General features: G+C 55.7%; 2 protein-coding genes across 4 annotated transcripts; both read right to left on the bottom strand.

Annotated features, from left to right (window-relative positions):
* Nucleotides 1-1,473: 1,473 nt before the first annotated feature.
* CPLX3 (complexin 3) lies at nt 1,474-5,277 on the bottom strand. 3 transcript variants are annotated; one of them, XM_017816853.1, is made up of 5 exons: nt 5,056-5,277; nt 4,193-4,419; nt 3,776-3,863; nt 2,400-2,632; nt 1,474-1,627 (listed from the first exon to the last, which is right to left on the bottom strand). In XM_017816853.1, the coding sequence occupies exons 2-4, from the start codon at nt 4,351-4,353 to the stop codon at nt 2,408-2,410; spliced, it is 474 nt and encodes a 157-aa protein (XP_017672342.1). In that variant the 5' UTR covers nt 4,354-4,419; nt 5,056-5,277; the 3' UTR covers nt 1,474-1,627; nt 2,400-2,407. The 3 variants fall into 3 exon arrangements, with proteins under 3 accessions (XP_017672342.1, XP_017672344.1, XP_017672343.1); XM_017816855.1 differs by having other exon boundaries at nt 5,111-5,277; XM_017816854.1 differs by lacking the exon at nt 5,056-5,277 and having other exon boundaries at nt 4,193-4,990.
* Nucleotides 5,278-12,148: 6,871 nt separating this feature from the next.
* CSK (c-src tyrosine kinase) lies at nt 12,149-22,172 on the bottom strand. The gene is made up of 13 exons (XM_017816840.1): nt 22,088-22,172; nt 17,177-17,254; nt 16,858-16,971; nt 16,228-16,340; nt 15,317-15,536; nt 14,868-14,961; nt 14,726-14,791; nt 14,471-14,570; nt 14,233-14,323; nt 13,786-13,859; nt 13,492-13,687; nt 13,186-13,272; nt 12,149-13,074 (listed from the first exon to the last, which is right to left on the bottom strand). Exons 2-13 carry the CDS (start codon nt 17,189-17,191, stop codon nt 12,892-12,894), a joined length of 1,353 nt encoding a protein of 450 aa, XP_017672329.1. The 5' UTR covers nt 17,192-17,254; nt 22,088-22,172; the 3' UTR covers nt 12,149-12,891.
* Nucleotides 22,173-22,201: the final 29 nt, after the last annotated feature.

The raw sequence follows: 22,201 nt of genomic DNA, 5'->3' as shown, positions 1-22,201 counted from the left end.
CCGCCCCGGCAGAGGCAGCGATCCAGCCATGGGAGCAGGGATGCGAGATCGGAGCATCCTCGGAGCTCCCAGTGCTTTGAACGCTTTGCTGGGAACGCTTTGCTGAAGCCTAACACGTCTCGCAGAGCCAGGCGGGGGGGAGCGTGTGCTGCTTTGCTTTTCACATGCCTGGGGGTCATGGTGCCTCCTAAAATAAACCCACTGAGCTTCACGCGGCCTTTGCGGGGTGGCACGTGGGCCGGGGGAGAGCACGGAGCAAGGCTGAAGGGTCGGGAAGGGAGGAGAGGGGAAGGGGGGCAGAGGAAAAGGTGGAGGAGAGAATCCTGGCTGGTTTTGAGTGGGATGAACGGAAAGACTGCATCCCCCAGCCCCAACACTCCCTGCTCTGGTCGGGATCCCACTCTCCTCTGTGATGTTTATTGATCATGCCTCACCATCAGCCTGGGATTTAAATGCCAAGGGCTCAGCTCAGTCCGTGCCTGCTTTCTGCTATCCCTTTCCTGATGGGGGATTAGATCAGCTTGGGCTGATCCTCATCAGGTATGATCTCCTTTCAGAGCTAAAGCTGCTCCTGCCAATCTTCCCTCTCATTTTTCCCCAGCTCCCAGTGCTGTGTGGGGCTGGATTTGGGATCCCTGGGGGCAGATGTCCCCAGAACTGCTGGCAGGTCTCCTGGTCCTTGGGGCTGGAGGGTCATGAGGATGTATGTCCTCACAGCCAGAGCATCGCACCTGAGCTGCCTTTGTCTGTCTGTCCTCTCAGGGGTGGAGATCAGGAGTTTCCCAGAATTACCTGGCCCTGGCACAGTCTTAAAAGGGAGCTGGGGGCAGAAAGGAATCTCTTGGCCCAGCAGCCCCAGCCATGGCCTGATCCAGCATCCTTAATAATATTAATAATAACAACAATAATGATGATGATGATTAATGACAATGACAACAATATCAGCTTCCCAGCACCCTCTCCTGTGTTTTCCTGGATGACCCACCTCCCCCACAAAACCAAAGTGCAGTTAATCAGCTCCCTCGGGATTTGGAGTGATAAATTCCTAGCTCATGCCAGGTTTTTCTAGGAAGCCTCGCCGCAGGAGCCCACTGCCTGCCAGGATGCCATCTGGCTGGAGCTGTTTCGCCTGGGAGTCACACCTATACTTATCACGGGCTCATCCCTGCAGAGATGTGTCCTTGCTCAGAGCAGCACTGCAGACATCCCACAGTGTCCGAGACTGAGTGTTCTGAAGGTTTCATATTAAAATAGCCAAAAAACCTGTGAAAAAATGGGAATTTTCTTTGCTTTTAAACCCAACTGCCAACAACAAGCCACTTGTAGCATCCCTTTGGTCCCGAATGTGACCACAACCAGAAGCGATGCCTTCTTTGGGATGCTTCTCCCTTGAGCTCCCGTCCTTGCTCTGTAAAGGGGCACCCCAAAACCTTGATCAGGAGAATAGAGCTTGAGGAGAAAAATAAATGCATAGACATCTCCTGGTATTTATTCCACCGGTTATAACAGTACCATGGCATGGGGATAGCACAGGAGGTGGAGGGACACTCAACCGAGCACAGCGCACAGCTACAGCACGATGGAGGGGGAGGAGAAGGAGATCTTCCCTTATCACTTTGTTCTTCTCCTGGAAGGAACAAGGACAGAAGTGGATCCCACCCCAGGAGAGGGATGGTGTACACCACTGCTCCAGGGAAGGGCTGGTGTGGGCTCAGCTGAGCACCAGGGAGAGTTTTATTCCTCTCTGGTGTTAATTCAGGCTTCAGCCTTCTGGTCCTCAACACCCCCCTTCCCACAGGGATAAATGGGATCATATAGCAGGTTATATAGCAGGTCCTTCCTGGCTGGCTCCTTTAGAGGAGCCCTCAAGGGCAGAGGGGGGTTGGTGTTCCTTGCACGGACGGGATGTTATTTCTCATGTGATGGGTACGGGATGCAGGGAAGGAGGGTGTTCTGCACCATGCCTCGTCCTTGCGAAGCAAATTGGAGCCTCCCAGTCATTTCTAGGAGGTTGGGTGGAAATGTGGAGGCAGAGACACGGCATATGGCCACCACACACGGTCCTTCCCACACTGACATGGGCCAATAACACTCCAAGGTCATTTTCCTTCCTTGCTACTGCCCCGGCTCTGGCTGCGGACATCCGCTGCCATGGGCACAGGAGGAGGCATTGGGATATGGGGGGGACATGCTGGCTCTTTGCTCTAACCTCAGACCAGAGAACAAAACAAACACCACACAGCAGGAACACCTGGGTCGGGGACTCAAGGGGTCACACGGTTCAGGAGGACCCGAGTGACACACGGCAAGGGTGACAACACTGGTGGGGTCCCTGCCGCTGGCAGCAGCCCCCGTCAGACCCTTCGCTGCACCCCCTCCCTGCTCCCCCACTGTCGCACCGGCCCCATTACATCACGGCGCATTTTTCCGCCGATTGCTTCAGGTCCTCTAGCGTGGCCGAAGCTTTGTCCTTCAAGGAATCAAGGTCCAGGTTCTGGATGTTGCTGAGCTGACCGATAACCGAGTTCTTCTCTTCCTCCTCCTCGTTGTCCTGCTCGATCATCTTGGCCAGCTCTTTGGGCAGCTCCACGTCACCTCCTACCAGCTGGATCTGGTTGTCATCCGTTTCGTTCTGGAACGGGCCGGGAGAGAGTCAGGAGGGGGGACGTCACAGTGGGAAGGGGGCATGTCACAGCAGGGGCTTTGGGCTGTCTTCCTATTTTAAGGTCCGTGTGGGCAGGTCCCTGGGGCTGAGTCTGGGATGCTGATCCAGAGGGGACATGGCTGAGCTGAGCCTGGGCGCTCACAGCAAGAGCTGAGATGAAAACCCATGCACAGCACCAGTATAAACTGGTTTTCAGCATGCACTGTGGGGGGTTTAGGCACCTAATTAAGCTACACGTATGCCTAACAACTGCTCCCACCGGCGACCGGGATGAGCTCTGCGCCGAGAGCCATGGGGAGACTCTGGATGAGGCAGCCCAGCTGCCAAGCGGGATCAGGAATAAGCAGAAGAAACTTGTCAAAAGATGAGAAGGGACATTTCAAGCACGAGAAAACAGAGAAAGGATTGTGGGGCCAGCTCCAAACAAATCCCTATTTTCCCTGGAGAATAAAAAAAATCTCCATCTTTTCTTCCTCTGCCTTTTCTGGCTTTCGGTAGGAGGAAAAAGAAATTCTCTGGCTGTTTATTTCCTGGTGATAAAAGGGGATGGGAAGCAGGAGGGTGTGAATCCAGGATGGCTGAACAACACCAAACAATCAGAACAATCTCACTTGGCTTAGCTGGCCCTTCGGAACTAATATTAGCCCAGCTCCAATTTGGAGTATTCACTGCTGAGAGACTCTTTCTGAATAAAGGGTGGATTTGGAGGGAGAAGAGCTTGTAGTAATTCTAAGAATGGTTGAATTTTCCCTTGATTAAGTTGTTTTTAGTGAATTGTTCATTAGGCAGAAATTCCAAAACTGGAGTCTAGGTGGGAGACATTTGCCAAATAATCTGGGGAGAGAAGCTGGCTAATCCAGCCAGGAAAGTGTAATCCTGGCTCTGCTCCCAGCTCCAGGGAGTCTGGGGTGAAGGTGGCTTTCCCTCGTCCAACTGGATTTAGGGAACAAAAGTGGGGCAGAGGGGGATCAAGTCAGGGTCTGGTGGTCTGTGGTGTTCAGAGATGATGGAAAGGGGCCAAAATATGGGGAGAAGGATGTTTGCATTTGGGCTTTGACTCCCCATGCGCCCTCTCCTCTCCTCCCCGCCCCGTTTCCAGCACAGCCATACCTTGGGGAGCCTGTACTTGTCTCGGAAGTGGGACCTGACCGTGGCTCTCTCCGCCTTGCGCTGGGCAAACTGGGCATCTCTCTCCATCCTGCGAACCACACAGGGCTGTTACCAACAGCCTGTGCCCCCCATCCTTGGGTTTGCACATCCCCCCAACCTCAGCATCTCCCATTGTCTCTGAAAAGTCCCCACAATTTCCTCCCCCCAGCACAGCCTGAAAGGAGAAAACAATCCCATCTCCCGGGCAAGGAAGCGGATTAAGGGATTAGGGGGCTCATTAAACTCCCTCACGGTCCTGCTGTCCCCGGTACTGGCTCTCCCCAGCTCCCATATATGGGATAGGGGACTGCAGCAGGAGCATCCCCTTCCTTCAGGGACCCTGAGGGTCCAGCCCATCCCTGTGCCAGTCACACTCACTTCTCCTCCACCAGCTGCCGTTGATATTCCTCATACTCCTCGCGGGTCATGCCCTGTGCCTCTGCCGGAGACTTCTCGCCCTCACTCTTCTCCTCGCCGCCAAGGCCTCCCGTCAGGTTCTTCAGCTGCCCCCCCACCATGCTCTTCACCATGAACGCCATGGCCTCGGTTCCAGGGGGCCCGGGAGCCCGGGGGCCGGGGAGCCGTTGGGCACAGCAGCTGTGGAGCTGGGACAACCGGGGTTAGCTGGGGGCTCCGGGGCACAAGGAGTAGGGAAGATGGGGATGCAGTTATGGGAGCCCGAGGAACGGGGCTAAGAGGGAGCTGGAGCACCAGGGAGCCAAGGTATGGTCGGTGCTGGGGTGCCGGGAGTAGGGAGCTATTGGGAAGCCGGAGTGCTGTGGATGGGAGCTCCTGGGGAGCCGGTGTATCCGGTTATGGAGGAGCTGGGGTCAGCAGAGATGAGTTCCAGGGGAGCTGAGCACTGAGTGCCCGGGGAGCTGGGCTACCGGGTTATGGAGGAGCTGGGATCAGTGGAGATGAATCCCCAGGAAGCTGGGGTACTGGGTTATGGAGGAGCCGGGGTCAGCAGAGCTGAGTTCCCATGGAGCTGTGGTACGGGGTTTTCAAAGAGATGGGGTCAGCGGAGATGAATTCCCGGGATGATGGAGTGCTGAGTTCCCCGTGAGCCGGGATCAGCAGAGCCGAGTTCCCGGGGTGGCAGAGTACTAAATTCCCGGGTTGCCAGGGTACTGGAGGGTGGAGGACCCGGGGACAGTGGACCTGAGTTCCCAGGGAGCTGGGGCACGGGGTTATGGAGGAGCAGGGGTCAGCGCAGATGAGTTCCCGGGATGACGGAGTACCGAATTCCCGGGGAGCCGGGGTCAGCGCAGTGGAGTTCCCGGGGCGGTGGAGTACCGAGTTCCCGGGATGCTGGAATGTCGAGTGATGGAGGACCTGGGGTCAGCGGACCGGAGTTTCCAGAGAGCTGGGATGCTGTGGATGTGAGTTCCCTGGGCAGCGGAGTCCCGAGCTCCGGGGATGCCGGGGTCAGCGGAGGGGAGTTGTCGGGCTGCCGGAGTACCGAGTTCCCGGGATACCGGAGTGCGGGGTGCTGGAGTTGCCGGGATGCCGGGGTGTCCGGGGCTCAGCGGGGCCGCGCCGCCCCGTCGCCCATGGCGGAGCCAGTCCCGGCTGGGAGCGGAGCGGAGCGGCGGGCGCTGCAGCACCGGGGCTCGCACAGCTCCGGTGTGTGTGTCCCCGCACGGCGGCGGCGGCACCGCCTCCCGCCCGGCCCCGCCGCCCTCCGCCGGGCGGAGCTGCCGCCGTCCCGACCCACGCCGGGGGCACCGACAGTCCCGCCACTCCCGAGGGAAGAAGGAGCCCCCAGAGCCCCCCCCCAGGGGCACCGGGGTGGATGCAGCCACGGTGGGGGCGGGGAGCCCCCGGGACACCCTCCGCTCCGTGATTCCCGGCTGCTTCACCCCACAGAGATGCAAACCCGCCCAAGCGCCTTTTTCTCGCTCTGTTCCCCATCCTTCGGTCTGGCCGGAGGAAAAGCCGGGCTTGACACTCAGTACAAGCTATATGTGCCGTGCACCAGCCACGACAGCTTGCTCGTCTATCTAAGGGCTGGCTCGGAATGCTCCCTCCCCTTTTTCCCATTAGTGATATCCATGGAAGTATTCCCATCTCTGAAAGTGTTCAAGTCCAGGCTGGACAGGGCTTGGTCTAGTGGAAGGTGTCCCTGCCCGTGGCAGTGGATTGGAATAAGATCAGTTTTAAGGTCTCTTCTGACCTAAACCATTCTGTGATTCTATGATTCCATGATTTTATAATATTAATTAGTATTAAAGCTGCTCTCAGTTCCCACAACCCAGACACCCACGAGTTCATCGATCACCTAAATCAGGAGGATGGAGCAGGCATTGATTTTGTTGCATCATTCCCTTGGTCTCTCCATCCCCACTCTCACTCCTGCTCTTCCCTTTGACTTCAGGCGTATTCCAGACCTTGGGGAGTGAGCAATTAATGGCAGCAGCAACATTTCCCTTTCCAGATGGCCAGCCTGGCTTTAACAGACATTTCTCCCTTTTTTCTTCTCTGTTCATGAAAAATGAGCGTGGATCCAAACCCCAATCCCAGCTTGCAGGAAATAATTTCATTTCTGAAATCTAAAGACAATCTCTGCAGATTAAAACGATGGAACAGCTGTGAAGTGATAGAACAAAGTGACAGAGGGAGAGGGAATCGGCCCATATCCTCCCATTCCCCCCTGTCCAAGGGAAAACTATATCTTAAGAAGAAAATAGATTAAAAAATAATGTATTTTCCTTGGATGAGAATCTGGTCAGCAGTTCGGCAGTGACTGCTGCTGTGAAGGATAGGAACACTCTTTCAGAGGTGACAAAAGGGGACCTTTTGTCCTGGCAAAGGCTCTCCTGGCAGAGCAGAGACCCTTGAATGATGCCAGCAGTTCCCTTGAGTTCATCCAAATGTGCAAATTGCCACTGGGATGGGGTAGATCCCTCCAAGGTGCCATTTGGCACAACTCCAGTGTCACCCACAGCATCCCCCACCACGCAGGTGACCCTGTGGCTGCTGCTCACCCCCAGCTGGCAGCTCAGGAGTCCTCCCAGCTGTTTGAAGTGATGACTTTTCACACCAATCTGCAGCTCCCCCTGAGCATTTTCCCATGGAAAACCCACGGAAAATGAATTTTAACCCACAACGAACTGCCACAGCCTGCTTAAAAATAGGCTGGGAGCCAATGTCCCATTGCCAACAGCATGGTCATGTTCCAGCTGTCAGTCTGGGTGAAAAGAGGGACAGGGAGAAGGAAAAGCATCCCTGCTTGTGTCCTTGAGTGCTGGGCAGGTCTGAGCCTTGGATGGGTGCAGAGCAGACTTCGGATGTGGCTGGTCCTGGGAGCTTTGCTCACTCCAGATTTCTCTCTCAGCATCCATTAACAATAAGAGACTGGAAGTCAGGACCGATTTTTTCCAGCTGGGTTAGATGGGTCAGCTCCCACGGAGCATCCCTGTCTGAGGAACTAAGAGCAAACAGCTCCTGATGAGCAGAAATGCTTGGCCAAGACAAGTAGGTGAAAACGAGCACGCCGTTCCTGGCAGTGCTTTGGGTCTGGTCCCTCGGGATGCTCACTCACCAGGAGATGGATGTACCCCACGGAGGGGGACCACGGGGTTGAGTTTTGCAGCCTCTTGCAGCCCAGGATTTTTAGGGGTGGAGCAAAAGGCAAAGGAAAGGACCTCCAACAAGGTTTTGCATCTCTCCCATTCCTTTGCCTTTTCTCTGAGAGGCCAGTGTCCCACCTGGAGGTAGACATGAGGGGACAATCAGAGGGTGCAATGAGCTGGTAAATGATGCTTCAAGGTAGTTGATTTCCCCATTTGCTTTTCCTTGGGCAGCTGAACTGTTCCTTATCCCTGAAATATATTCAAGTAAGGATGAGTCATCCATCCTCACAGGACTCTAACCTGTCGTAATGAGATGTAAATCCTTGCATGACCTATTATATTAGCTTATGCTATATCACACATCTCCATGGATTAGACGGGAGGGAGATGAGACATCCCCCCATCGCAGCCTCAGACAAGCCGGCGGAAGTTAAGAGGATCCTCTCTCAGCGTTGACACCTGATTTAAATTGGATGCAAGCAGTTCCCTCTGCCATGGTGAGAGGGATCATTCCAGCTCTTCTTTCCACATAACTGGCTCCAAAGGCACAGTTACCACAACTAGGGTTTTATATGATGCTCCAGAGATCCCTGAATGGCCCTGGAGTGGCTGGGTCCTGGAGTGATCCCACGGATTGTAGAGAGGAGTGGAAGGCTTGGTGACCTTGAGCTGCAGTGCCATGGCAATACGGCCATCAAGAGGCCTATCTGATCCTTGTCAGCCTAAAATCCAGGAAAACATAAAGGTTTAAACCTTTGAAGACCCTGAGCAGGTGAAGGAATCCTGGAAAGCTACGTGTGTGTGTGCTGGAGCTGTAACGGGGAGGAAAGGAGAAGGCATTTCCAAAGAAAGCAGGCAGCCTGCTGCCAGGGGAAGTCACGCCGGTGCTCGGCAGCTGATTGTCACTTCTGGTGATGGGGATGGGCACTGCCACCACAGGGACCACTGCGCTCAGCCCTGACCCTGGGTGCAGGGGCAGAGTCACCTACTCTCTTCCTGCCTGCTAATGGGGTGCTCCAATGGGATGGGGACAGGGATACCCTGCTGTGCCCCTCACTGCTCTGGGCACAGGGATTAGGCAGGGTGACATCTATCCAGATGGTTCCAGTGCTGTTATGGACCACCAGCTCCCAAGAGTTCAGGGTCTTGAGCAAAGCATCCTTTCAGAGGGCTATGGGATCCCTTCTAGGAGATCTCTTACTGGTATCAAAGTGCTACCATGTCACTGACAGGGGGAATAAAGAAAGTTTAGGATAAGGGTCTTGTAAAATACAAAATAAAATGAATTCCTGGCATGTTACTTGAACAGAGTTCCATAAAGCTGGACTTTGCCATGGCTGAGGAAGATGGACAGCAGCGCAGCAGGAAGCTTGGTATGGAAATGAAACCAAAGCTGCCTTTTCCTGACCTAGGGAGGCTGTTCCCAGGGAAAGCCTTCCATCTCCTATAGAACCAAGTTCCCAAAATCTGTTGTCATCATCAAAGGATGAAAAAAATCTCAGTGCACACACCTCCTCACCCTCTGCCTGCCCTGGCAGAGCATCCCCTGGGAGCCCCCGAGTGGCTCCTGGGAAGGGAAGCCAGGAGTGGGGACGCTGTTGCGATGTCCCCCCCAATTCCCTTCGAATCCTATGGTCTCATCGTCGTGTCAGTGAGCATGGGGCTGCCCAGACTCATCATTGCTGGGTTTTGGGAGGTTTGGGGTGGGAATGGTCCTATCATACAGGACATACATCCTGAGGGATATGGGTTTGGGGTGGGAATGGTCCTGTCATACGGGACATACAGCCCCTGTCCTGAGGGATGGGGTGTTTGGGGGTGCCGTGAGTGCTTTAGCAGAAGAGGAGGGGAAGAAAGTCACAGCAGAGAGCTGAGTGGTTGCCTATCCTGCCGGGAGAAGGGATGCTGTGGGGGGTGAGGAAGAAGAGGTGGTTGGGATGAAGGGGGGGCTCCCATGGCAGTGTCTGCACCGAGCAGTGACACAAATCCACCCGGACAGACATACAGAGCATGTAAACAGGCACATGGGGAGACCATGTGCTGCTTCGTGCCGGTGGTGGAGAGCAAGCCTGGAGCAAAGGCACACGCCAGCTGAAACACACACACGGCCACACACGCACGCAGCATTCCCACGGGGGATCTTCCCAGCCTTGCCTTCATTTCCTGGAGTGCTCAGAAGATAAAAAAAAAACCAACAACCAGATAGAGAGAGAGGAGCTGAAGAGGTGAATGACATGGAACGGTGATGGGAATGGCTTTGTACGTCATGCTAAAAATAGTCCTTGTGATAAAGTGGATCGCGGAGGGGGAGGAGATGCCGGCAGCGCACAGATGCTGGAGAGGGATGCCAGGGGTTGGGAAGCCCGTGCTCCAAGGTTGGAGCAGAAGGACCATAATTAGAGCTGGTAATTGGCTCCAAGCAGCACTGAGGGAATTAAACAGTGGGGGGCATGTTGCACCCCCTCCTCTTGGGATGGAGGCTTTGGGACCCTGGGAAATGTGAAGTAAGCGGCTGCTGCAGCTGGAACTGGCTTCCTTTGAAGGGAGATTGAGATTTTTGCTTGTTTAGGAAGAGGAAGGCTCTCTGCAGCTCTGTGGGTAGTGGGGAGAAGGCAGGCAGGATGTTGGGACACAGGGAAGAGACAAAGCTCTTGGAAGGAGCCCTAATGGAGAAGAGAGAGGATGTCTGCTGGGAGCAGAGGGAGCCAGGGTTGGTGCTGGAAGGAATGCTTTGTCCAGGGTGATCCCGGTGAGTCTGTGCCAGGGAGGCAGGTGATGGGTAGGGATGGAAGAGCAAAGCATGTGGTTACTTTGGAGCTGGTCCTTTCACCCCCTGCAGGTTCTGCACACCAAATCCTAGCTCTCCCCAGCCCTGTCCTGATCCATCCGGGATATCAAGGTGCAGCCCAAGCTGGGATACCGCTCAGAGGTGTGGAGGGGAGAGGCGGGAGAGCTGCCAGAATTGAAGGCTGGATTTCCCAGAGCTTTTTAAACCCTGTGTCCCTGTTCCCTCCTTGCACGCCGTGTGGTGAAGGCGCAGGGAGAGGAAAGGTCCGTGTGTGCCATCGCACGGACACCGGGGCACTGGCAGTGGGAATAACTCCATGCCTGCTGCTGCCACGGATGATTCACACCGGCTATTTGAGGCACGATGGGAGCTGACACAACTGGGCCCAATGCCAACCTCTTTGCTGATGGGAAGAGGAGGAGAAGGAGGAAGGGGACATGATGTTAGCCAGCGCTCAAGAGCCCCAGGGTGTCACTCAGCCTGTCCCCTCTGCTCACACTGCTGCACAGGCTGCCGAGGGGCTCACAGCTGATGGAAAGAGGGAAATCATCTACTGGGATCCGGGTTGTGCATCTCCAGGCAGCAACCCAAAGCAAGGGAGACCTAGTTCCCAGTGGCAGGAGCAACCTGCTCTGTGTGGGGAAACTGAGGCACGGACAGTAGTGGCAGGAGGGGTTTGGCAGGATTAAACTCCCTGATTAGTTGTGAAGAACGGGATTTCTCCCAGCAGTTCTCTCTCAGCATCCTCTAATTACATCCTAGAGGGTGCTGAGGCACCAAACACTCTCCCAAAGACCCCCTGGCACCAGGCAGTGCCAGAAATCGGCAGTGTCTGGAGGAGAAAAATCAAAGGCCTGAAGGATTTTTGGGTTAGATTTTCCCCCTTTTTTTGATAGCTGGCAGGGGTTTGTCTCCAGTAGTAACCCAGGGCAAGGGGACCAAAGGGGACATGGCAGGGGACAGGACCAGAGCTCTCCCTGATGTCTCACATCATGTGAAAGTTCTGGGTATTTCTCGCCATTCTCAAAGCCATGTTTCTTGCAGGCTTTGCCTGTAAATGACTTTAATCTTCATAAGCCCAAAAAGTAAAGCTGCTTATCAGGCTGGGGCCTGCCAGAGCACTGGGAGGAACGGGGGGGACTGGGACAAAAGGAGGGGGGTTAGTCCAGGGGAAATGAAACCCTATCAAGCCCATCACATCGCTGTCCTGTCTTCTCTGGACATCCAGACACCCTGGAAGGGGGTCAGAAGCACATCTCCCCTCAGCGTGCACAGGATGCATGCTCCATCCTCCATCCCACACACCCCTGTGTGCCTGTGTCCCAGCACTCCCTATTTTTTCCTTCAACCTCCCTTCAAGAGGAATCTCAGTCTCAATCCTGGTCCAAACCAGATGGAGAGCTTCTGACTCTGGCTTGCCAAGCAGGCAGCCAGCAAAGCCGATGCTCTGAGCATTGTTTAACACTGAATAATTCCCTGTGGATGAAGGGAGCTATTATAAACCTGCTGTGCCAGACACCACCTCCACCCAGCTTCCTCTAAGGCAGCAGGGACAACTCCTTTAGGGCTGGGGGTCCAGGACATGGGGGTCCTGCTGCACAAACAGCTTTAGCCCCTTCGTTGAGACAAGCAGGGCAGGGAACAGGGTCCATGAGGTCCAGGAATCAGCCCCAAAATGCATTCCCAGGTTCTCCCATGCCCTCTACAAGCATCAGGAAGTAAAGCCTGGATTAAAGAGGAGCTTTGGCATCACTTGGCAGCTTCATCGCTGTCACAACTCACCAGTTCTCGTGCGCAGGATGGAGGCAAGTGATGCCCAAGCTACTCATCCCACCTACACGGGGACCCTGGGCAGAGATGGGGGGGGTCCACCCCCACCTTTTACCCTGCCAAGGGATCCCAGGACCCCAGGCAGCAGAGCCGGCGACAGAGGGGCAGTGAGGCGGGATGTGCCGCGTCCGTATGGAATGGTTTTTTTCCTTTAATTACAGTTTTTAATCTCACAGTTGGTAGCATTACATGAGAATAAAGCACTGGACAGGACTGGAAAAAAAGGCCTCTGGAGACAGCATGCAAACATTGCAACGAGTTTAAAGCAAAACAACCCAAAAAAAAAAAAAAGCATCTGGCGGGGACGCGGCCACGCTCTCCCGACCGGGCGGCGAGTCCAGCGTCAACCCGTCAACCATCACGTCTGTCGCTGGGGGTTTCCTTTTCGTGTGTCCATTTCATTGGTTTATTTATTATTATTCTCCTTTTGTCAACCTTCCTCTCTCTCTCTCTCTCTCTCTGTCTCTTCTTTTTTTTTTTTTCTTTTTTTTTTTTTTAATTACATTAAAAAATAAGATTCGTACTTTAGTAAAACGCCCAGCGCTCAGCTGGGCCCTGCTTGAAATAATAAAAAAAAACCCAAAAACACCAACAAAGCCCCCCCCCCCAAACCTAAGAAAACAACAACAAAAAAAAAATCCACAAAAATAATAAAAAAAAAAAAGCCTGGGAGACGGAAAAAAAAAAAACAACCCCACCCCAAACCTGGAAAATAAAATAAAAACTGACAGATTTGGAAGTTTGGAAGCAACCGGGGGACTGGGGTGGGGAGGATACCCCCGGGGCTCCCTCCTGGTGCCAGGGCTGGGCAGGGGGGCTGCCCACACCCCTGTCCCACCCCCAGCATGGGTCCCCCCGGCTGCCGGGGTGGGCGAGCCCCCCCCTCACAGGTAGAGCTCCTTCTCTTTGATATGCACTAGCTGTTCACGGAGCTGGTGGAAGGACGGCCGGTGGCCAGGGTCCAGGGTCCAGCACTTCTTCATCACCTCGTAGACGACGGCCGGACAACCGTCCGGAGCATCCATCTTATAGCCCTTCTCCACGCGGGGCACCACGTCCTTCAGGGGCTGGGGGTACAGGGGTGGGAATCAGGATGTGAGGGTGTGGGTTCTCCCCACAAACAGGGGCTCAGTGCCCTCAAAAACCAGCCCTGAGGCACCGGGGCGGTCCTCACTTACAATTCTCGGATAAGGCACTCGCCCGAAGGAGTAGATTTCCCAGAGGAGGATCCCAAAGCTCCACACGTCTGACTTGGTGGAGAATTTCTGGAGGGAGGGGAAAGAAGCCCTGTGAGCAGACTCAGGCAGGGATGGGGGGCAACATTTCTTCCCCACCCTCAGGGCAGCTGGTCGTGGGGTCAGACAGTGGGAAGTGGCACTCAAGCACCATCTCTGCATGGAAAATTTGGGGCAGCCCAGAATGTGCCCCCTTCCTGCAGCCTCCTCCATATCCATGAAGTCCGGGGCCCCCCTCTGCTCACCCACCTTTTCTCTAAGTGCTTCTGGCGCTGTCCACTTGACTGGCAGCTTCCCCGTGTCCTGTGTGGAGGAGGCTTCCTTGGTCAGCCCGAAATCGCTGACCTTTGCGATGTTGTCCTCCGAGACCAGCACGTTCCTCGCTGCTAGGTCGCGGTGGACAAAGTTGTTGGCTTCCAGGTACTCCATGGCTTCACAGACATCTCTGGGTGGGGTGGGGAGGAGAAGCGGGTTAGCAGGGCAGCCCCAAAGCAGGGGTGGGTGCAGGTCAGGGTGGCGGGCACAGCCTTGTCCTGTACTTACAAGGAGAATTTCAGCAGGCAGTCTGCCCCGAGGACTGACCGCCCACGTGACCGCAGGTAGTCTACTAGGCTGCCCTGGATGGAGGGATGAATGGACGCATAGAGATGGCATCATCAGGGTCAGCATCCCACCTGCTGCCCCCTCCCACCTCATCAGGACCCAGGGATGATGTCCCTTCCACATGGGGCAGGACCAGGGGATGATATCCCTTCCCCTGTGGGGCAGGACCCGTGGATGATGCCTCTCCCTTGGGCAGGATGTGGGGATGCCAACCCTCCCTTGGAGCCAGCAATGGGACACGACACCTCCAATCACCATGGTGGCCCCAGGGAGATGCCACCCAAGCTGGGATGACCCAGCTGGTCTGCCAGGGTGAAGCCCCAGGGCCCTGGTGGGGGGGCAAAGGGGACAGAATGGGAGGGCAGGTGGCTGGGGTGGAGGTCTCACCTTGGCCATGTACTCGGTGACGATGTAAAGGCCACTTTTCTCCTCCACAATCACCCCCAGGAGCTGCACCAGGTTGCTGTGTCGGAGCTGCCTGCGTGGCATAGGAGGGCTCAGGCCAAGGTTTTTAGGAGAAGGGGCACTCTCATGGTCCCTGCAGTATCAGGGACCACCCACCCTTGCTCATAGGGACAGAGGTCCCTCCCTCCCGCTGTCCTCCCCTGGTGATGGTGACACTCACGTCATGACAGATGCCTCTGCCAGGAAGGCCTGCGCTGTGGCGTCGTTTTTAATGCACTTCACGGCGACTTTGTTCCCCCGGTAATCCCCCAGCATCACGTCTGCAGGCCAGGAGAGATGGGCATAGGAGGCACTGGGAAGCATCCTGGCTTCCTGGGGCCCCACCAGCACCCTGAGGGGGCTACAGAAGAGCAGCCCCCACCACCCCTGCCCCCCCGACTTAGGGCCACTGCAGCACTGGGGACACTGGGCTCACCTCCAAATTCCCCTTTGCCAATGATCTGTAGCAACTTGAGGTCCTTCATGTTGAGGGCCCAGCCACCTGCATGAGGGAAAAAGGGGAGTGAGGGGGTGCTGGGTGGGTTCCCAGGAGCCAGGGAGGAGGCATGGCCACTCACTGCGAGAGAACTCGTCCTGCGCTGCCACCGTCCCCTCCATCACCTTCGGTTTGATGAGGCGGGTGCAGAGCCCGTCTGCGTCTGTGGTGTAATGCTGGGGGGGACACAGTGGGTGTGTGGGTGACACCCTGGCGTGGGAATCCCACCAAGGGGATGCCAGACTCCGGGATCCCACCAGGTGGCAGCACGAGGCCACAGATTGGCCTGGTGAGGGCTCGGAGGTCCCTCCTCCTGGTCCCCTTGTCCCCTGAGCATCCTGCCCCTGTCCCCACTCCTTGCTCCAGGGGTCTGTCCCCAGCATCCCCACCCCATAGGGTCAGCAGAAAAGGTCCCATCACCTCCTGAGCTCCAGACTTGCAGCCCCACAAGCTCTGATGTCCCTGTATGTCCCCTTCCAACCTCAGGCTATGATCTGAGGGGGACCGGAGCGGTGGCAGCTCAGGCCTCACCTCCACCAGCTGCATGAGATTCTCAAAGTAGACCTCCTCATCGATGCTCAGCTTGCTGGAGGAGTAGATGATGCGGTAGTGCTCTACCTTCCCCTCACAGCTCACACACAGAGTGTAGTCCCCGGGATAGTTGGTGCTCTCCCGCACCAGGAAAAGCCCCGTCTCGGGAGGGTACAGCAGCCGCTCCGCCTGCTCCCGCGTGATCTTCCCATGAAACCACCTGCAACAGAGCCCATAGGGCAGGTTAAGGGCTGGGGATGTGCTGGTTGGATCCCTGTGGGACTGTATTTGGGAGGGACGGGTATATGGAGCAGCAGTTTCCATCCCTGCCTGCACGGAGACAGCTTGTCCGCACTCCTCCTTGCTGTCCCCATCCACCCCATGACACAGCTCCTTCCATGGCATCATGCTCCCCTCCTCCTGGTCCCCAACCTGGGATTCAGGCCCTCTGCACACTCCTAGGAGCTTCCTCCTCCCAGCTCCCCCAGACTGGGAGTCACTGGCAGCTCTGGGATGCAGCAGGAATATCGAAACCATCCACCTATCTATCCATCTGCCTGTCTCCCATCCCTCCTGTACAGACCCTGTTCCAACCTTTCTTCTTCCTCCCAGAAGCCTTTACAACCCCAACTTCAGGTAAAAAAACAGTTTGAAATGCAACCCAACAATCCATCACATTTGCAGCCATGCAGGCAGCTCCCAAGGCATTCAGAGCTCTCTGCAGCAGCAAATCCCAATCCCAAATCCAAGATGTTGGGAAGCCTGAGCCCCTGCCTCTTATGCCTTCTGACCTTGCCAAGCCCCGTGAGGAATGTCACCTCTGCTGGGACATGGCTCTGAACACAGGGATGCTCCAGACCAAGCCATCTCCCCCAAAATTCACCTTGACAGAGTCCTACTTGGATACTCACGGCATGAGGCTGAGCTTGATCCCAGCTTTCACTCCTTCCCGCTTCTGGACGTAGTTAGCAGGGATAATGCCCTCCCGGCCCACCTTGTTCTTTGCCTTGTACCAGTTGGGATCCTGTGGGGACAGCAGGATGTCACAACGAGCCCGTGGCCTCAGGAGACAGCTACATCCCACCCAAGGAGCCCACAGGGGTGTCAGCACTGCCTGGAGATTCTCCAAGCACCCTGGTATCCCCTCCCTGAACTGCAGAAAGGATGGGATGGGCAGGGGATCAGGGTCAGTGCTGGAACCAGCAAAAACTCTGATGCTGCTGGCCCCACGGGGGTCACTGTGATCCCCCTCCCAGCCTGCTGGGCAATCCGGAGCTCCCCAAACCCACAGCCCCTCTTTTCCTTCCCCAGAGTCAAGCCCGGCGTCGCTGCCTCTCCCGTCTCTCCTCTACGTCCCAGGAGGCGCCTACATTTCGGAGAAACCTTAACTAACAAGGCCAGGAATTAATTAACCAAACACGTGGCCCGATTCCTGCCCAGCGGGACTGCCAGGACCAGGGGATCCCATTGGCACATGTCGTGGGATGCAGGAATGGCGTCCCATGGAAATCCTGGCGTGGGGGGTGGCAGGGACACCTTACCTTGGTGACAGCAACAATGGTAAGGACATCTCCTTTGCTGAAGGGCAGGTCCTGCTCAGCAGTACCGTGGAAGTTGTACTTGGCGATACATTCTGTACCGGACGGCCAAACAGCCTGGCCGGGAAGAGGGAATGGCATCAGAGCCTTGGATGGGCACGTCACCCAGCCCTGAGCCACCCCTGACCCTCAGGGACCCCCCCTCACAAGCTCCCATCCCTCTGATGCAAACCCAAACGGGATTTACTTAAACCAAGTTTCCCCATGTCCCTCCTGAGCACAGGGGCTGCTCCATCCCTGTCTATCCTCATCCAGAGCTCACCTGCATCCCTGACATCTTCTCAGGAGGTTGGGGGGCGCGAATCTCACAGGGGGGTCACGTCACTTGGTACCATGAGACCTGCAAAGGGGGAAAGGATGACTGAGAACTGGGCATGATAGGGACAGACATGTAGGGAGGATGCAGAGGGAGCAGCCTCCCACTAAGGGATGCTTGCAAGCCACGTGAGCATCCCTTCTCCCACCAACAAGAGGTCCTGCCTGAGGTGCCGCTTCCAAAATATCCCCAAATAGAGGTGAAAGTGGGAGCTTCGGGTCTGTTCAGCCCCTGCAGTCAGAGACAGGACCAGCATGGAGCTGCTCACCCAGATTATGAGGTATTTGCATGGATACAGCTTCTTAAGAGCAGAGTTTTTAAGTGCAGCATCTGCATCGAGTTAAAATACAGTACAAGGTGGATGGATGGAGATGCCCAGGGAAGGGAGCCGGGACGACCTCCAGGAGCCCCATACCACTCCTCTCCCAGGCTATGCAGCCAGAGCCCCACTCTCTCTGGAGACCCACGTGTGGAAACAGCCAGCCCTGAGAGCTTCCAAGGCCCGGGATTTAAAAGAAATAAATGTATCTACTCCCTGCAGGATAAAAGCCACTGGGATCCTGGAACACAAGTGTTTCCATCAGCTCCTAAATCCCAGGGGGATGCACTGAGCAGGGGTGCTGTGTTCCCCCTCGAGGCCCTAGGATGAGTGTGTGGGAGGGGAACAAGCCCGGCTTTATTCTCACCGCTCCAACCCCCGGGAAGGGATGAAGTCACTGGCCCTGGAATCAAACCAGGCTTTCTTGGGCCGGGGCACTGGGGTCATGCTGGGCTGGGGGCACAGAGGGGGATACGGGCAGAGCAACCCCCAAAACCCACCCAAATATTTATTAATTCATTGTATCAATTCAGGGTCACTGGCAGTCACTGCTTCCAGCCCTGCTGTCAGCAACTCAAAGTATTTTGGGAAGGAGGAAGTGAAACAAGGGGCAAGGCTGAGAGACAGGAGGAGGAAGAAGATAAGGGGCAGAACTGTGGGGAGGAAGAGCACGATGAGAACATGGCCCTGTTTCCACCACAGCCATGCCCAGAGCCTTCCGGAAAAGGCTTCATGCTGCCACCAACCAGCTCCTTCACCTTCCCCCAGGGCGGGGACATGACACAAATCGCTTTATTTTCGGCATCAGAGAGGAGAAATCAAGCCTTGGATGCTCACCCTAAGGACAGAGTTCAGGGGCCTGAGGACAGAGCGCTGGGGTTTCCAGTGAGCCCATCACTGCAGAGTCAGGTGGGTTTTCTTCCCAGCCAGCTCCGGGGCTGCTGCTGAGGAAAAGCCTCTCGAGATGGCACCCAAACCCAACCTGATGGCACCTGTGAGCCTGGGGAGCCAGGATACAGCCGAGGGAAGAGCTGGGTGATGCTGGGCTGGGGAGCACCGGCTGGGAGAGCAGCCCCTGAAATGGCTCCAGCTTCAACTCCCTGCCTTTCCAAGGTGACTTTTGATCAAAATTTGGATGGAACAAACATTTCAGCAAAGGAGTCCCACCAGTTCGAAATGCAGCACAAGAAAAACAGGGAATACACTAAACTCTCTCAGCCCATGGAGGGATTTGGCTGAAGTCTAGAAGGAGCTGGTTTAAGATGCAATGCCTCCGCATCTTAAAGGGAATTTCCCACTGCCGGGGCTACCAGCCCTGTTCCCCATCCAGCAGCTGGTGGGGACACTGAGCAGAAGCCAGTCCTGGGTGTTGCTCAAGGAGCAGCTCGTGCCCAAAGTGTTGAGTCAGCACTTCCCACCGTCCAGGCTTTATTTTAAATATCCAAAAATGAGCAGGATGGCGGTTTCATCCGAGGTGTGACTCCAGCTGAAAAATCCTGGCCAGAGCCAGGTCAGGATACCAGGGAGCATTCCCTAGAAGGGATGCCCAGGGGTCCATCCCAGGACCACAGCCTACCTGCAGGTTGGAAAAGCCACTTTCCACCCTGCACAGGAGCTGGATCTTCCCAATTCCAAGGCCGGTTGCTTGGTCTTTCAGCTCACGGATGTCACCAGCATTTGTATTTGACAAAAGCAGAGAGGATATAAAATTCATAGCCTGCACTCACAAAGAGTATTATTTTCCCTGCTAAAGAGGAAAGTGCCCCAGCAAACCCCACCAAGAACACGCTCCAGCTGGTCCCAGCTTTTTTATCTTCTCAGATCATGGATATTCATGGCACCGGGCTGTGGTATTGTTATAAATACACACAATAAATTCGCTTTTCAGTTTTAAAGGGGGAGGTGGTTACAGCACCGAGAGCTGCCCTTTTCAGAGCCCCAACGCCCATCACCCCGGCACGGACCTTCCTCCTCCCGAGCCTCGTTTTGTTTTCAATTGTTACCTAATTTCTGCCTCAAAGCTGAGACTTTCCGGGGAGCAGAAGGAAACCACATGCCCCCGAGAGCCCCCAGCTCTGGGGCAGCTGCCACCAGGCCCCCCGAAGGCCTGTGGTGGCCTCATGTGACAGCCAGCAGTTCCTGCTGTGCACGTCACCCACGCCGGCCCCGACCTCGTGCCCGTGGCTGCTTCCGCCCGCCCCGTATTCCTGTGGGATGCTGGGCTGGGAGAAGGACGCGGTGAGGCTGGCAGAGTGGATCCAGAGCTTAAAAGCAGCAACCTCTGCCTTCCAGGAAAACACGGGCATTGCCCCTTCTTTCCTAAAGGAGGATGTGCAGCAGCACATAAAAGAAATTAATAATAATTAAAAAAAATTAGCCAGAGAGCAGCTCGAAAGATTTGGCAGAGCCGAGTGCTGGGTTTGGTTATCCTCAGCCCTGACAGGCACGGGTTTGTTCCGTCTGGAAGCTCCCCATTCCTGAATCGGGGCTTGGGATGTGCTCAGGTGAACCCACTCTCTGCCAAAATCCACATCCCCTTTTTCTCCCTCGAGCATCCTCTGAGCCAGTCAGTCCAGGAATCCCAGTGATGGATCTCATCCCAACGCTGCACCCTGAGGTTCATCCCCACTGCCTTCCCTCACAGTCCTGTTCCTGGATTTCCTTCCGGGAAGCCTGGCTTGGCAGCCAGGAGCAGGAAAAGATAGGAAGGGCAGGTACAGTGAATACCTTTGCCATGCTAATAATCCAAAGGGCACCAGGGAAACGAACCAGGGAAACCTTTCCTGTCATTAACCACCACCCAAAACTGTGTTGTGCCAGACCCACGGGCAGGCTGGGGGAGGAATTTGGGACTCCCGGAGTGAATCCCACCTGAAGAGCGTCATCGCCATAGGACGGGGTGGGGGAAAGATGCTGCATTTCCATTTCAAACCCAATTGGGGGAACAGGAAGCACCTGTCCAGCACCAAGATGACTCTATTTAAAATAAAGTTTAGTTGTCAATGGTAGGAAACCTTCATTCCCTATGGAAACAGGCGCGAGGGTGCCATCTGCATCTGCCCCCTTCCGCTCATCCATCTCCCTCTGACCAAAACATCTCCCAGTGAAGTTCTTTAAACTCTAAAAAACCCCCCCAAACCAACCCCAAACCAGACAACATCCTCCCTGCCTCTGAAAGATCTTATCGCCTGTTATTACAATGAACACCCACGATTAGTCTAATCGAAAGAAAAACGTTCCTCCTTCATCTCACCCCTGAGCTCAGAGGGTTTCGGAGCTGTTACCCTAAACCCGCCTCGATTGGGTGCCCCACTGTGAAGAAGGGGAGGGTGTCTTCCTTTTTTTTTTTCAGGGGTTTTAAAATTCTTTTAGAAGAGAAAGAGAAGATGGTTCTGGTCAGACCTGGGGGACAGTCGGAGGCAGGTGGAGGCCCGGAGAGAAGCTGCTCCTGGCTTTCCCACTGCAGAGAGGTTTTCCTGGTCCTCCTCTGTCCTACAAAAACTTCAACGGGGTGATTTTCTGCCTACACAAATCAGCCCAGTATCCTGTTCCCAGGTCCTGGAGTGCGTCAGGGCATCCCTGAGGATGTGCACAAGGCGTGGAGAGGAGCATGGAAGGTTTTTTTTTGGTAAACACTCACCCGAAACTGAAAAGGTGGGGGGAGGCAGCAGTTGCAGGGGAAAGCGCACCTCAAAACTCTCTGGGTTTGCAAGGGTTTCATCACTCCCATCCCACTGATGCTCCATGAGAGAGGATGGGGATGCTCCCAAAACCTTCTGCATCCCTCCATGAACCTCTCTGGCCAATCCTTGCCTTGCCAGGATGGGGGCGTGCTCTTGCGTGGGTCCATTGGGGATAAACCCCTGTCCCGGGAGGAAGGATGCCATCCTCCTCCTCCTGCTCCCCGGCCAGCATACCTTTAATTTTTGGGGGTTTTTTTGGACTTTCCCCCCGAATTTTGGGGTTTTTGGGACTTTTTTTTATTATTTTACTTATTTTAATAAAAATGTAAAGAACAAACCTAGTTAATACAATTTTTGGGACTTTTTTTTTTTTTTTTTGCCCGGCGGCACAGCCCCTTTCGCTCTCGCTGAACCAACGAGCAACAGCCGTGGCTATAAATAACCCGCCGCCGCCTTATTGCCCAAAAAAAAAAAAAAAATCCCCAAATTTAAAAAAAATTCAAACCAACAATGAACGCGGCTGCCAATCCCTTTTGACACCCGGGTCCCTCCTCCCATCTCAAAGCCCCCGCTCCCAAGGGCCTTTGTATGGGATGGGGATGGAGCGGGAGGAGGACTTGGTACCCCCGGCCGGGTTTGGGGTGCGGTGGCACCCCCGCCACGGGAAGGGATGCTGCGGGGGTCCCTCTCTCTCTCTCCCTGCAGGATAGGGAGGGGGGCGAGGTGTCCCCGGGGACCGCGGCGGGGCGGGAGCGGCTGCGCCGGGGTCACCGGGGGTCAGGCGGGGCCGGACCCCGCCCCCCACGCCCCATTGTCCGCGCCCCGCTCCCCCAGCCCGGCGCCCCCATCACTCACCTCCCTCCGGGCAGGGGCTCAGCCCGCCGCCGGCTGCTCCATGCGGCGCCACCGGGGCCTCCGGGCTCGGCTGGGCCGGGGGGGGGGGCGCGGGGGGGCGGAAGGGGCGGGGGA

Source organism: Lepidothrix coronata, unplaced genomic scaffold (assembly GCF_001604755.1).
Source record: "Lepidothrix coronata isolate B3197 unplaced genomic scaffold, Lepidothrix_coronata-1.0 Scaffold58, whole genome shotgun sequence".
NCBI lineage: Eukaryota > Metazoa > Chordata > Aves > Passeriformes > Pipridae > Lepidothrix > Lepidothrix coronata.
This window is presented reverse-complemented; position numbering and strand designations above follow the sequence as displayed.